The sequence below is a fragment of the Theropithecus gelada genome, chromosome 11 (genome assembly GCF_003255815.1).
Source record: "Theropithecus gelada isolate Dixy chromosome 11, Tgel_1.0, whole genome shotgun sequence".
Classification (NCBI taxonomy): Eukaryota; Metazoa; Chordata; class Mammalia; order Primates; family Cercopithecidae; genus Theropithecus; species Theropithecus gelada.
In genome coordinates this window covers 98,854,523-98,869,693 of record NC_037679.1, presented here as the reverse complement: position 1 = coordinate 98,869,693, position 15,171 = coordinate 98,854,523, and the positions used below count along the sequence as shown (strand labels likewise).

General features: G+C 46.8%; 1 protein-coding gene across 1 annotated transcript in view; it reads right to left on the bottom strand.

Annotated features, from left to right (window-relative positions):
- The window catches only part of ANO2 (anoctamin 2), a 364,008-nt gene that overhangs the window by 234,074 nt on the left and 114,763 nt on the right, over positions 1 to 15,171 (bottom strand). The window contains exons 7-8 of the mRNA XM_025401723.1: positions 7,450 to 7,505; positions 6,173 to 6,214 (exon numbers count right to left, since the gene is read on the bottom strand). Coding sequence (XP_025257508.1) covers positions 6,173 to 6,214; positions 7,450 to 7,505 — 98 coding nt within the window. The remainder of the gene's footprint in view (positions 1 to 6,172; positions 6,215 to 7,449; positions 7,506 to 15,171) is intronic.

Below are 15,171 nucleotides of genomic sequence, written 5' to 3'. Positions count from 1 at the left end.
ATTGGATACAGCAGTAAGCCACAGTCTGCTTACACGCTGGTGTGGAGAGACAAATATAAACATATAAACAGATAAGATTTGGAAATCTTAATGAAGAAAAATTAATCAAGGTCAGGGAGTAGAATGTGAAGGAAGGGAGAGGAGCGGGGTGCTATTGTAGACAGGATGGCCAGGGAAGGCCTCTCTGAGGAGGTGACATTGAGCTGAGACACAAAGGAAGGGGGCAGGGTGTCCCAGGCAGGACACTCTTCTTGTGCAAATGCCCCAAGGCAAGTGCATATGGCATGTCCCAGGAAGAACAGGGAACCAGTGTGGCTGGGGCAGAGTGAGCATGGGGAGAACTTGGGAGACAAAGTCAGAAAGAACCAGGATGGCCAGATCACTTGGGGATTTGCAAGCCATGCTAAAATCTTTGTATCAACACTGGATGAAATTTGGATTTTGAAGGAAGCCACTAGGAGATTTGCAGTAAAGGGGCAAAACAATCTGAGATTGTAGAAGGCTCACTCTGGTTGCTGTGTGGAGAACAGACAGAGTGATCAGAGGCACAGGGAAGTTATTGGACTGGTCCAGGGAAGAGATGATGATGGCTTGCACCATGGGGGCAGTAGCAGATATAGTAAGAACTAGTTGATTCTGCTTAGATTTTAAAGGTAAAGCCTATAAGATTTACTGTTGGATTGGATGTGGGATGAGAGGAAATAAGAACTTGGCCTGAGCCACTGAGTCATGGTGATGCCTTTTACTGAAATGAGAAAGACTGTGGGAAGGACAGGTTAGTGGGGGTAGAATCAAGACCTTACTTGGGGATGCATTTTTTGAGATGCTCTTTGGGTATCCAGGGGCATGGCGAGCAGCTAGATACAACAATCTGAAGTTCAAAGAAGAGTCCAGTACATTTGGGAGTTATTGAAGAGGAGGACATTTTGTAAAGTCATTAAATGATGGATGTTATCACCAAAGAAGAGATAGTAAGTACAGAAGAAGCCTGAGGTCTGGACCCTGGGCACGCCACCATTTAGAGGTCAAGAGGGTGATGAAGAACCGGTAAAGGAGACAGAAGGAACGGCCAGTGGTGTGGAGGAGAACTGGAAGTGTGTGGCATCCAGGAAGCCAAGGGGAGAAAAGGTTTCAAAGAAAAGAAGAGGATAGCCAAGCGCAGTGGCTCACGCCTGTAATCCCAGCACTTTGGGAGGCTGAGGTGGGCAGATCACGAGGTCAGGAGATCGAGACCATCCTGGCTAACACGGTGAAACCCCGTCTCTACTAAAAATACAAAAAACTAGCCAGGCGTGGTGGTGCACGCCTGTAGTCCCAGCTACTCGGAGGCTGAGGCAAGAGAATGGCGTGAACCCGGGAGGCGGAGCTTGCAGTGAGCCGAGATCGTACCACTGCACTCCAGCCTGGGCGACAAGGCGAGACTCCATCTCAAAAAAAAAAAAAAAAAAAAAGAAGAGGACAAGCAGTGTCAAATGCTGCTAATGGGTCAGGTCAGATAAGCAGTGGCCACTGGATTCAGTGGCTTTGAGGTCACCGATCACCTTGACAAGAATGGCTCCAGGAGAGGGGTAGGGGCAAAACCGAACACATTAGGCCAGGCTATCTGGGAATATTTCTGCAGCAACTTTATCAGAATCAGCGTGTGTCTCACTAAACCTGTGTATCAATTCCGGTAAATAAAATCATTCAGTAAAGCATCATCATGAGACCTCATCTACATACCCATGCTGAATCAATATTGGCACTTTATCAAATTATATGTCTGGAAGTGACAGATTTATAATACAGCTGCTATTTTGTTACATTATTTATGCTCCTACTATATCACACACAACTCTCAAGGAAATCTGTCAAGGAGAACCTACTCTAACCGGGTACTTCGGAAGCCCGTCTGAACATCAGCCCTACAGGGAGCCATCCTGTTGACCTAAGAATCTTTAAAGACATGACATTAAAATGGAAATGAGAACCAGCGATCTTACTTAAGGGTGGTAGACTTTTATTATCACAATGTCTTCCAGCCACTGCAAAACAGGACCAGAAACTACACGGGTCCTGAAGAGGCAAACTGCACCAGCAGTTCCACCACTTGCAATGGAGGAAACCCAGATACAACAAGGGGTTACTCCGCGCATGAAGGCAGAGGAACATCTGAATTCACGAGCACTGCTGCTGCTCACTCCAGGGCGGTGGCTCACCTAATCTTATTGTTATTAGTACATCTCCTCCTCCCACGTCTTGGGTGCTTCTAAATGCCTGAGTTTTGACTCTCCTGAGTGCAAACCCTGGGCTCTCCAGCACCTGGTTGTCACAGTGACATCATGTGTGGCCCAAAGGGGAGATAAGCTTGCATCAGGAGATGCAGGCAGGGCACCCTCTCGAGAGCTATGGGACGTCACTGTCTGCCTTACAGACCCTGACCTCCGGAGCAAATTCCTCCCCAAGTCGTATGTCCAGCCAAACCTGAGCTTGAGAACACCTATCCGCCACCGGCCTGGAGGAAACAACGGAAAATGTTCCAAGAATCCAGTATGGCCTCAACTGAGAGCTGACCTCAGAAGCCTTTTCCCTGGCTGAATCCCAGACCTGCTGAAAGAGATTTCCAGAAAGTCCCTCTCTCACCATGGTCTCTTTTAAGCACAAAGATGTATCCATGGCTTGTGGATATACACGAGGAGGAGCCAAGAAAACTATCTGGGCTTGATACAGAAAAGCTAGAAGCATACGGAGGAGGCAGTGATCAGGCAGCCCCTGAAACAGAGAGCTGGAGCGACACAGCACCAAAGCTGGGAGGCGGTGCAGCAATTATGCCCGGATGCCCAGGCCAGCTCACACGCCTTCTGTCACCTGCAGGGGAGGCAGGGAGGGAGGTAGAGAGTGCTGTAGACCCTTCCCAATCTTTAAGAAGGTTTAGTCACGGATCGTGCTGAACTCCAGCTTGCAAGGCCCCAGAAGGGACCAGCAGGCAGGGTGAAGAGAGGCACACTCTGGAGTCCTGCCCCGTAAGGACCAGTATGGTGTGAGTAAAGCACAGACACGTAACAGGCCCTTTAAACTTGCAGAGTCTAGAGCCTTCTAATGCAACTCTTAGTGAATCCCCTTTCTCCCTTAGAGGTTCACCATGTCCTCTCTTTCCCAACCGGCAAAGCCAGCAAATACACCAGGGAGGGATTACTGCTCCTTCTTAATGGACAGTGCCTGATTCCAGAGCCCTGAACGTAACCCCAGATGTGTCTGTCTGCCCCAAGCGTTTACAGCAGGAACGATGGATGAGAGCATAGAAGCAGGAAGTTTGGCTCCCCAGGGATCACATTTGACAGAGGTCATCAATTTAAGGATTTCATGAGACTATAAAGGAACTCAAGTGTTAAAAACTCTTTGCAACAACTCTTTGTAATGCCAGAGAACATCAAGGTGTTTGGGACTCATGGCCCTCTCTGAGGCCACAAGCTCCTCAGACAGCAGCTAGACCTGGCACAGGCAGAAAGATGCTGTAGCCATCTCGGAGGCATTTAAGGGACAGGGGCAGCCTGAATGGAAGAGACTTGGATTCTACTCCCAGATGCTACACTAACCTGTTTGAACATTTTAGTAAGTAACTCCACCTCTCCAGGTCTCAGCTTCTCCATACAGTAACATGAAAGTCGTGCAGCACGGCAAAACGAATCCCCAGTTGAAACCAAGAAGAAAAGTGCCTTTCTTGTCAGGAAGGCAAGTTTTAAAATGCAGGACTGACTCTCCACAGTTTTCAGTGGGTCACTTACTAACTATCCACTAGGGAAGACAGCCACCTGCAAAGGCTAGAAAATCCAGGACTAAGGGTTTCTAGAATGCTAAAGGAAGTCACATCCAAAGTTCTGCTTTGAGTTCTCCCCTGTAAGTGGATGAAGAAGCCGCAGAGAGTCAGTGAAAGCTGGGGAGCCCTGAGCAGATGGTGACAGCCACTTCTCGGGGAATTTCCAGGACACTAAGCAGCATTGGCAAATGGCGAACTAGGCAGCTGCTGGAAGCCAGGAGGGACCCATCTACCCCCAGGCTGCTCCCTCTTCCGGTTGTCCTGGCTTCTAGGAAGGCAGGAAACCCTTGTTCTCAAGAGGAAGGAAGCTTCTTTTTTTTTTTTTTTTTTTGAGACAGAGTCTTGCTCTGTCGCCCAGAGCTCGAGTACAATGGCGCGATCTCCGCTCACTGCAAGCTCCGCCTCCTGGGTTCATGCTATTCTCCTGCCTCAGCCTCCGAAGTAGGTGTGACTACAGGCGTCTGCCACCACGCCCAGCTAATTTTTTGTATTTTTAGTAGAGACGGGATTTCACCTTGTTAGCCAGGATGGTCTTGATCTCCTGACCTCGTGATCTGCCCACCTCAGCCTCCCAAAGTGCTGGGATTACAGGTGTGAGCCACCGCGCCCGGCCAGAAGCTTCTTCCTAATGACCCTCCAGGAGGGGAAAGAAATAGACTTCCAGCCCTACCTGAGTCTGAGTCATGGAAACTGCACAATAGCACCAGGTGAGCTTCCGGAGAGGGAGGCTGACATCCTCTAGGGCCTCTCGGCTTGCCTAGAAACTGCCTGCAATGAACCTGGCCTTGGGGAGATCATGGGAACAGCCACAGATTGTAAGGAAGAGTGAAGGAGAACATCCAGGTGCTGGCAGGATGGGCAGGTGGGGACACCATGGTAAATAATCCCTAGAGGCCCCAGAGAGGCCACCCTATACTGCAGCTCCCAAGCCTTCTCCATGTCCTTCATTATATCAGCCAAAGAGAAACATTTTGTGATGGGAAATTTTTTTTGTTAAAAGGCATTGCTGTGGTTAACAGTAATTTCATATCTTTCCAAAGACAAATACATATTTTTATATCTACAACATAGACATTGTAAATAGTCTGCAATTTACTTCTTCCATTACTGCAGGTGACAGAAGGCTGACTGATTTCTCCTATGAGCTGCTGTGTGTTCCTGGTCTCCGTAATGTTCCTAGACAGGCTGGGGTCACCACCACCCAGCAGGAGTTTTCTTAGGCCGGCAATGGATGGTGATCACCATTTAAAGGGAAGGAAGGAAAAATTAGAGAGTGGGAGGACAGAAAATGGTTGGGCGAGAGAGGTGAGATGTGGCGAGACATGCTTTCTCCTTTTCCTTTAAATCTGATGCGGGACTTTTCAGGAAATTAAACACCGAGACTATTAGCGTCGGATAGAAAACAGATGAGTTAAGACATCGCAATACTACAGCAGATTCCCTGGGCAGGCAGAGAGAGGACATGTGTAAGCAATCACTGCAGTATTTCTGGAAAAGACCTTTTATGTTTTTAATACTTAACACTTCATAACAGGGACTAATAGGCAGGATAAAAAGAAGCCTGCTCCAAAGGCAACTTGGGGCATGAATGATTTTCCAGACAACAGAGTGGGGGAGGGAAGTTGCTTGAGCTTCAGGCTCCTCATCCCTCCCACCATCGCCCACCCTCCTCTGATCACTAGAGTTGTTGAAGGTGGGGAGAAGCCAGCAGGAGGATGGCATGAGGGGATCATTGCTGCATCCCCACGGAAGAGGTTGGGGCCACGTTCCTTCCCCTAACGGTAACCTCCAATTTCTAGCTACTTGAACTACAAAGCACAACTGAGCCTCCCTCACATCTATAATTGCTCATCTATAATTTGGGAGTGGCTATACTCCACCTGCCTGCCTAAGAGAAAACAAGAATCACCTCAAGTTGACCCTCCAAAAGCCACAACGGCACGGATCATCACATGTTTTAAGCAAGAACCCTGGATTTGAGGGCTAGAGGTGTTCCGAGCCCCATCTCTGTTTCCTGTGGCTGTGTCATCCAGGCCAAGGTGCTCAAGCCTTCTGTGTCTCGTCTCCATTTCTGCACCTATCAGTTAAGGAATTTGGACAGCCAATGTTTCTCAACTGGTGCTGTCTTGCCATGGGAAGATGGGGTGAGAGCTGTGTGGTGGGCGTTAGATATATTTCAGGACAATTGGCATTGTGGCTCTCCAGGCACTAAGTGCAGTAGCAACCACACTCACATTTCCAAATACCTGGGTGGGGGAAACTGTTGCAAAGTAGATAAGCAGGTAAAGAGAACATCTAAGGCACTTCTAGCCACTTCCACACCCACCCGTAGTCTCTCATGCCCAAAGTCCAGGATGCTGCGTGAGGCAGGCTTACCTTCCTGTCATTCATATCGTCCTCTGGACTATTGTATTCACCCTGTGGGAGAAAAAGGGATGCTGGATAAAGCCAATGAAATTACCAGAAACAGGTGCCAAAAGAGAAAGGATTTTCTTTTTTTTAATTTTCTAATATCATTGCATTTTTTCACTCCCATTTAAGGAAGGTCAAAAGCATGGCATGGTAAGGGGCTGATACTCCATTTTCTTAGCCATCAACACTTGCCACATTTCCTGGGATAACTTCTCACACAAAGATGCGCCCCCCTCATACACTTCAGAGATCAGCCTATGCTCCCTCGTAGCAATGCAATGGCAGAGCTCCAGACTTTAAATGGTTTAGCCCATCATGTGAAAATCACCCGTGCCATGACATGCTCACTCTGTCCATAACTGTAGAACTTAGCAGTGCATACGCCACTGCAAATATGTCAGGAATGAGAAGATTCCCATCAAGAAAATTCCTGCTGGGCAGTCAGGGAGCCCCACCTCAGCAGTCTCACATGGCACTACTGCATGGCAGGTGCCCAAGACCTGACCAGTCTGATGAATAGTGAAGCCATGGAGCATTTAGCTGAAGGACCAGTTACATTCTCATGAGTTGTCTTGAAGAATACCATTGCATTGTATCATGGGAAGTTCATAACATTATTGTTCATAACATTATCTCCAGTCAAGGAGAGCTTGCATTACAGTCATTCTGTTTTCTTTACTTAACCAAAGCATCGTACAAGGAATTCTGAGAGATTTTCTTCAAAAAAAAATTTGTTTTAAATAATGATCTTTCGTTAATATGTACCTGCATGTTAAGGAGGAATTTCACATCTGCACAAAACTCTCATATACAAAATACCACTTTCAGGCAGCCACGGGTCTGACAGCCCAGGTTAGGGATCACCCAGGCCTTTCAGTGTCCTTCCACCACCATCCACCACCCTCACCCATATCTCCTCCCTTTAATCACCTCATGCCACATCTGTATAGTCACACTTTTGCGAAAAACAAAGCCAGGGAGTACAGGCAAAGCTCAGACAAAGCCCAGTGTATTCTGTCTTCTGGGGAAATCATTGGCGAGACAGTTTGAGATGATTGGCAAAAATCAAACGGGGGATTATTGTCAGCAATGAGCAGTCCAGGGTCAGCCAAGGTATTTTAATGTCATGATTCACTCCTGCCTCACCCTGCAGGTATTCACCCGTTTCATTGCCACTGAAAAGTTGTGGTTTTCAACGTTCTGAAGACTACAGAGAGCACGCTGTTGAAAATGGTACTTACGTCATGAAGAGGGTAGGCAGCCTCATAAATATTGTTTGCAATCAGAGAGTTAATACCTACGGAAGAAAGGGAGATGAAAATAGTAACTCTGGGGCAGGCATTTCTCAACTTAACCCTTGTTTTTTGATAACTATTAAACTCTCACATGCCCCCCCAGCTGAGAATCAGTGCATCCTCCTCTATATCAGCCAGGCTAAAACTTTCTGTCAAGCTCTGGTTCTTAGTACAAGAACAATATTTTTTCATTCCCTAAATACAAAATGATGTTTTCATATCAAATATGCTGTCTCAAAGTTCACATTCCTCCTATCTTCAAAGATTCCAGTCATTCCAGTCCAATAACCTTCCACCACCGTCAGGTGCGAATCTCTGTGCTCCATGACCACATAGGAATGAATGGCTGTATGGATCATTTTAATCATGATCTATAAAAGTATGTGTGAGAGCATTCGACTGCACTTTGAGCTCCTTCCTGCTGTTTCACAAGGCAGTGTTGGCTGTGACTGATCTGTCATCTGGACCATAATATCCCTGAGGTGGGCAGAAAGCAATAGGGCAGTGGTTCTCAAAATGTGGTCTGGGGAACCCTGGGAGTCCTCATGAGGCTTTCGGGGGCCCCTGGAGGCAAAACTATTTTTCTAATAGCACTAAGACATTATTTTCTTTCTCACTCTTCTCTCACAAGTGCATAGTGGGGTGTTGTGGCATGTGCTGCCATCATCCCCTATGGCTAATGGCATGTGTTTGTGTATTCTTGTACTTTCACAATTTCTCAGCCTTAACTTCTCATGCAGTAAACATTGGTCGACATAGCCATGCAAACACCCTGTGGGTGTTCCCAATAATTTTTAAAAGTGTGAAGTCACCCTGAGACCAGAAAGTTTGAAAACTATACAAGAGATTTATGTTTTAATTCCAACAGTGTCTCACACCACTTGCACGTAGCAGACCCTACTAAACCAATGTGAAATGAACAAATGGCTCTGTCCCTCCAACTCCATTATACTCACAACAGAGAACCTTCTGCGCAGCATAAAGTCATCGTTATTTCCTTGTTTCATTCTTGGTGTTTTTCAGAGACTACAACGTGGTCTGTGTGTTCTGTCTGAGTCGGGATGGTCTGTCCTGGGTCGCTGGCTTCCAGACGGCAGGGATTATGTCTCACCAACTCGTGGTACCAAGGATCCCGCCATACGAGGATCCACATTTAATCATGGAGGGGGAGGAGAGGGGGAGTTTCTGGTACACAATGATTTCCCTTGTCTCGCACTTACTTTCTGCCCTGAACCATTCTTTCCAAAGAGACTGTAGACTGTAGTGAGATGAGGGGATAATTGGTTTTGGAGGGAAAGATGTATGATGTCCAAATGCTAAGAAATCTGCATTTGCATGGCTCTGAATAAACGCCGAGGTTGGATAACAAATCTAGACAACATTTACTCATTAAAATTCATGGCTTTCCACCTCCCGCTCCTACCCAATGCCCCACCCACATGCTTAGAGACCGCAGAGGATCTCAGACAATCCTCTCCCCTCCATCAGCCTCCTCTTCCTCAAACCTCGCCCCCATTTGCCACAGTTCCAGGACATTGGATGGCACAAAGACTATTCTCCGGGCCCCACGTGGGAGCGGAGGCCCACGGGAGGCTGCCAGGGGCGCCCGGTAGAAGTGGCCGCTCTTCCAATGAGTTGAGAGCTGAGTGTTTTGGTACTGCTGCGTCACCAAAGGGCCAGTCCTTTCCTGATTTTAAGTTTCCTCCTTGGCATGCACATAAAACATGAGAATAACTGTGCGGGGTGAGAGGAGCAGAGGGTGGGGAGAGGGAGTGCAGATGGGGGAAGGGTGCCCTGGAGGTTTGCTGAACTGCAGATTTGTCTGACTCACAAGACTACAATTTCACTCCGAGCATCATTAATCAGTTCAAGAGCCATAACCACAGCAACATGAAGCCACCCTACCATAATCAAAGGGAGGAGTCCCAAGCCGGGAGGGGAGTTTGTGGGAGTTTGTAGTTAAAAAATACAAAGTGCTGTAGGCCTGGATAGAGGCGGAAGCATCACAGGCGGGTAAGGCCCCAGCTAGACCACACCCCAGAACCTACCCAACCCAATCCCTACAGTCACACCCCATGGTTGCCGTGGCAGCTGTATATACCCTGAAGACAGTCCCAAAACGCCAAGGAAAAGTCCAGCAGGTGTTTCACCTACTTAGCTCTTCTGCTAATTCTCAGCTTGACTTTGCATGGTAGCCGAGTGTCTGGAAGCATTAAGCCATCAGACCGATAACCTGAACTCCTGGTCCCAGCTGCCAGATCCTCAGAAATGTCTCAAATTATTGGGACACTAAAGCTATGCGCCCTAATCCCCATCTCAAATAAAGCTTCCTGTGCACGGTGCAGCTGGAAGTGGGCAGCTCGCTTCACTTCCAGGACAAGGTTTGCTCATTGTTTTGTGTTCCCCAGAGGCCTGACCTGGGTCAGAGAGCACTCCTCTCACCTGTGTGTCTCACAGCACTTAGCTCATGGCTGGAAACACAGAAGAGATGGCAGCCCTAACAGTCACCGGCCCTGTGGCTGCAGTTATCTCAGTACTCCTCTTGTTCATCGCCTTCCTCACTGCTTCGCTGAGCATTCTATGCTCATGAAGAAACTTTTAAACTCCAGCTGATTGTTCTGTCTCCTAAGACAGAGAGGCAAGGTAAAAGGTCCTTTGCTTTGGAGCAGACTCAAGTTATAAAACCAGAGTTGTCCTAACTCAGATAACCATAGCCCCCAAAATGCTGCACCTGGATGTTTCTCTGCTCCCTCTAGCTGTGTACTCCCTACTTTTCAGGTGGTATCCTATGGGTGATCCCAATCAGTGGCTGCCAGGGGAAAGGAGAAGAAAGTACATTTGAGGAGGAGGAATGGGGCAGGAGAGGCATGTTGAAATTTAAGCATTCATCCACAACTTTACCCAACAACAGGGATTCCTTTGGCCTCCCGGTTCACCCACAGACTTCAGAAACCAAGATTCTACCCCCAAACAAGCATGGAAATCAGTTTAAAACAAGAAGAAAATAATCAAACGTTTTTTAAAAAGAGTCACTGCTTTGAAAATTGAAATTCTGATTTTTTTCTTTCTTTTCAGCAAAAATGGGCTAATTGGTTCCATCATGCGCCATCCATCTGGCCATAATGGCAAAGTTTTCTTCTTCAGGATTGCATCTATATTCTTTCCTCTCAGCTCTAGACCCAGGGAGAGACAGACAGACCCAACCTTTTGTCCTATTACTTTCAGGATGGGGGACAGTGAGAAGGAGAAAGCGCTGAGGACATTTTCCCTTCCCTGTCTTCCTTAAGAGGAACAATGTCTCAGCTCAAAGTATAGCCCCTGAGGAGCCCCTCACTGATCCTCAAAGTCGACGTGCCCATGTCCCCTTCAAATCACCAGGTACTTCATGCCTAGTGTTTAGAACTAAAAACTTCCAAAGGAAAAGGCTCATGTTTCCTCCCTGCCCAGCATGGACCACACGTCTGTGCAGCCTGACACAACCAGGCCTAGCACCACAGTCCCACATCCACAGGGGCAGGGCCAAGAAATATGACTGGGGTGGGCTTAGGACTCGGCACCGGTACCTGAAAACACACATTCGTCATACAAAGCTGAGACCTAGCACTGAGCTTCATAGACGTAACTGATTTCCTGGACACAAAGGAACAACCAAAGCGCCGAAGTTTATGGTCTACCTCCAGCGCCGAAGTTTATGGTCTACCTCCCAAAGAGAGTCTCATTAAATCTACAAGTGCTGCTCGGTGACAGGGACTGCAGTGCTATTCCCTCCAGGCCAAACTCAAAGGAAACTTTTATCCACTGGGACAGGTACTTAGAGGAATGGGTGCCATACTCCTGAAAACCCATTTGGTTTTGATTCTCCCAAGAACAGGGCCCAGTCCGCCTGGCATTGTGCTTTCATCCCTGCACTCCAGCCGGACGTAAATCTAAACCAGAGCTCCCAGACGGTGCATTTAACAGAGACTATATTTACCCATCACCAAATTGTCTTGACGTGTGCTTAATTACTTAAATGCCTTTAATCCCAAGCCTTTTCTTCTAAGAAAATGTAAACCAGTTCAGCTGGATGAATGATAAACCAGATGTTTACAACACACAACATGGTCTGGCTTTGGTCAAAATAATTAAGACATTGTCTCCTGAGTGGGGAGGGGAGGTGCCCAGAGCATACATTTGTTTAAAGGCTCTGACACCAAAATGTCCATGAAAATATAGTTCCATCAACCTGTAATTTTCTGTCCATGAAAAAGGAACAGTAACTTTCATATGAAGGAGCAAGAAAGGTGTTTACCCTCCTCTGATACGGTCAGTGAGGCTTGAGTTTCTTTCCATGGCAAACTGCACTAGAAAGTTATTCAATAGTAAAGTCAACTCCCAGGGCTCTGATAACTGACCTTAGGAAAGATGACATTGATTAAGGAGGCATCATGATCACTCACACACTTCCACCACCATGCAGCACCCAGACTCACAAATATTTTCAGTCTCTGATGTGGTGGGCATTAATCCATAATCTCCCACTTCCAGGAGTAAGTAAGAGGGAAAGGTCAAGTTGTTCCTCTTGAAGTTATGAAAGAATTCTAAAAAGTTTGATCATTAGTCCACCCACACTTTTTTAAGGTCAGCTCCTCCTGTTTTGTCCTTTCATACTAATTTTAAACATCCCCCCCATAAGAGAGAAAGAGAAGGGAAGGAAAGGGTAAGGGAGGGGAAGGGGAGGGGAGGCCAGGGAAGGGCAGGGAAAATGGTGCAGGGTAGGGCAGGGGAGTGGAGGGGAGGCAGAGCAGAGCAGGAGAGGGAAGGGAAGGGGAGGGAAGAAAAGGGAAGAAAAGGGAAGGGAAGGGGGAAGTGGAAGGGGAAGAGAGGGGAAAGGAGGGAAGGAGAAGGGAGGGAAGGACAGGGCAGGGGAAAGAAAGGAGAGGAAGGAAGGAAGGGAGGAAGGAAGGGAGGAAGGAAAAAAGGAAGGGAGAAAGGAAGGAAGGAACGAGGAAGGGAGAGAAAGAAGAAAGGAAGGAAGGAAAGAGAAAGGAAAGAAGGAAAGAGAAAGAAAAGAAAAGAAGAAGGAAGGAAGAAGAAAGGAAGAAAGGAAAGAAGGAAGGAAGGAAGGAAAAGAGGGAGGGAGGGAGGGAAGGAGGAAGGGAGGGAAGACAGTCAAGAGAAAGGAGGAAGGAAGGAGGGAAAGAAGGAAGGAAGGAAGGAAAGAAGGAAGGAAGGAAGGAAAGAAAGAAAGAGAAAAAGAAAGAAAGAAAGAGAAAGAAGAAAGGAAGGAAAGAGAATGAAGGAAGGAAGGAGAAGGAAGGAAAGGCAAGCAAACAAGCAAGAAGAAAGGAAGAAGGAAGGAAAGAGAATGAAGGAAAGAAGGAGAAGGAAGGAAGGAAGGGCAAGCAAACAAACAAGAAGAAAGAAAGAAAGAAAGAAAGAAAGAAAGAAAGAAAGAAAGAAAGAAAGAAAGAAAGAAAGAAAGAAAGAAAGAAAGAAAGAAGAAAAGAAAGAGAAGAAAGAAAAGAAAGAAGAGGAAGGAAGAGCAAGCAGAGAGAGAAAGAAAGAAAAGAAAGAAAGAAGAGGAAGGAAGGAAGGAAGGAAGAGCAAGCAGAGAGAGAAAGAAAGAAAGAGAAAGAAAGAAAGAAAGAAAGAAAGAAAGAAAGAAAGAAAGAAAGAAAGAAAGAAAGAAAGAGAGAGAGAGAGAGAAAGAAAGAAAGAAAGAAAGAAAGAGAAAGAGAAAGAAAAGGAAGGAAGGAAGGAAGGAAGGAAGGAAGGAAGGAAGGAAGGAAGGAAGGAAGGAAGGAAGGAAGGAGGAAGGAGGGAGGGAGGGAGGGAGGGAGGGAGGGAGGGAAGGAAGGAAGGAAGGAAAAAAAGGAAGGGAGGAAAGGAAAAGAAGTTCCAGAGACCTGGCTGGTGGCTAGGGCATTAAAAGGGACTGAATGCCAAATGTGCATACAATACTAGAAAAATCAAAATTAGGCCCTTCACAGATAGACTTGGTTATCTTTGGGTGGTCAGAACCCCAGTGGTCAAATCCCCAGGAGGCAGGAGGCAGAGTGCTTTGCAGTACGCTTCATATTCCCAAGTGTAAGCAGGTCACGAAGCCTACGACAACGGTGCACCCTATCTTTATTTTTATGTTTTTCTTTGGTTCACTCTAGAGTTCCTAAAAATCACCTGGGTAGATTATTAAAAATGCAGATCTCGGGACCTTGCCCCACAGATTCTGATTCAGCAAATGTGGCATGGGACCTGGACAGCCAGGGTTTTAGCAAGCACGCCGGGTGATTCTGATGCCAATTCACATGGCACCATCGCCCAAAATCACATGCAAAGAATTGCTACAGGAGTACAAACTTCTTCCAACCATCCTCACCAACTGCTCTGGATGCTCCTTGTTCTCATCTTCCCTTTCACTATAACTGTCTGCTCTCAACCTCTCTGAGGCCTGCAGGCATCATGCAACCCCGAGTACTGGCCACACCCCTGGTACCTGCTCTCTGTGAACCTTCAGGAAAGCCAGTCCCCTCCCTGGGCCTCGCTGGCTCATATGTACAGATCGTGTGGCTTCTTTGAATCACAGTCTGGGAAATGTTAGAGCCAGAAAGAAGCTTAGAGAGCACTGAGAGGCTCCATTTGTTTTATGAGGGGAGAAACAGGCCCAGACAGGGAACATGGCTTGACCGAAGTTTTACAACTTGTTCATCCCAGAGCTGGAACTGGCATCCACTTCTCCAGCCTTGCCAGGCGTGTGCCTATCTTCCACCTTCCCCTTCCAGATCTACTCTCTACTGTCCTCTATCTGACATGAACAGGCTGTGCTCTCTGGCTTCGTACCGCTATCAGCAGTATTGAGACCCCTGGCCTTCTGCCTGAATAGTCACCTGCTCGAGGCCACCTCCTCTACCCGATTCCACATTGCAGTGGCCTCTCTTTCTCTCCATGGGTCTAGGGATGGTAAGAGCTCTGCTATTGTTAATTCTAGGTTACAATGCTGTCCCTGGCATTCCCCAACTCCCTGTCTATCCCTTTGTAAATGGTTTATCTGTACATATGCCCACCTTGAATTACCCTAATTGGGGTGTGCTATTTGTTCCTATTGGGACCCAAACTGATTCTCTGGAATTGCCACCACCATATCTTCTGTGTTATTTGCTTTCCTTGCAAGTATCTGTCTTCTCACAGCCATGTGGCTTGCTCCCTGTTTTCCTCAAATATTACATCAGGAAGACCTTCTCCGACTACTCTATTTAAAATACCTTCCCACTCTCACTTCATTTTCATCTCCTTTATTTGCTTTATTCTTTCTCCTGACCCTTATCCCTACACAACATCCTATCCGTTGTATTTACTTCTTGGTTTATTTTCTGTCTTCCATAACTAGAAAGTAAGCCCCTTAAGGGCAGGAATTTGTGTCTGTTGGATTCACTACTCCATTTCCCAGGTCCAGAACATGAATCACATAGTAAGTGCTCAGTAAATATGTGTTGAACGAGTGAATGGATGTTACATTGGGAAGGGCTGAGCTTCCACCTCTTCCGGAAACTTTTTCCAATAACTTTATCCATTTACTAATTAAATGAGTTAAAAAGCAATGACAAAGAGCCAAGAAACCTAAGTTCTAAATCCAACTCCAAAGTTCTAACTGTGGGTGTGCCAGTTAATCTCTCTGTTGTGAAGTTAATT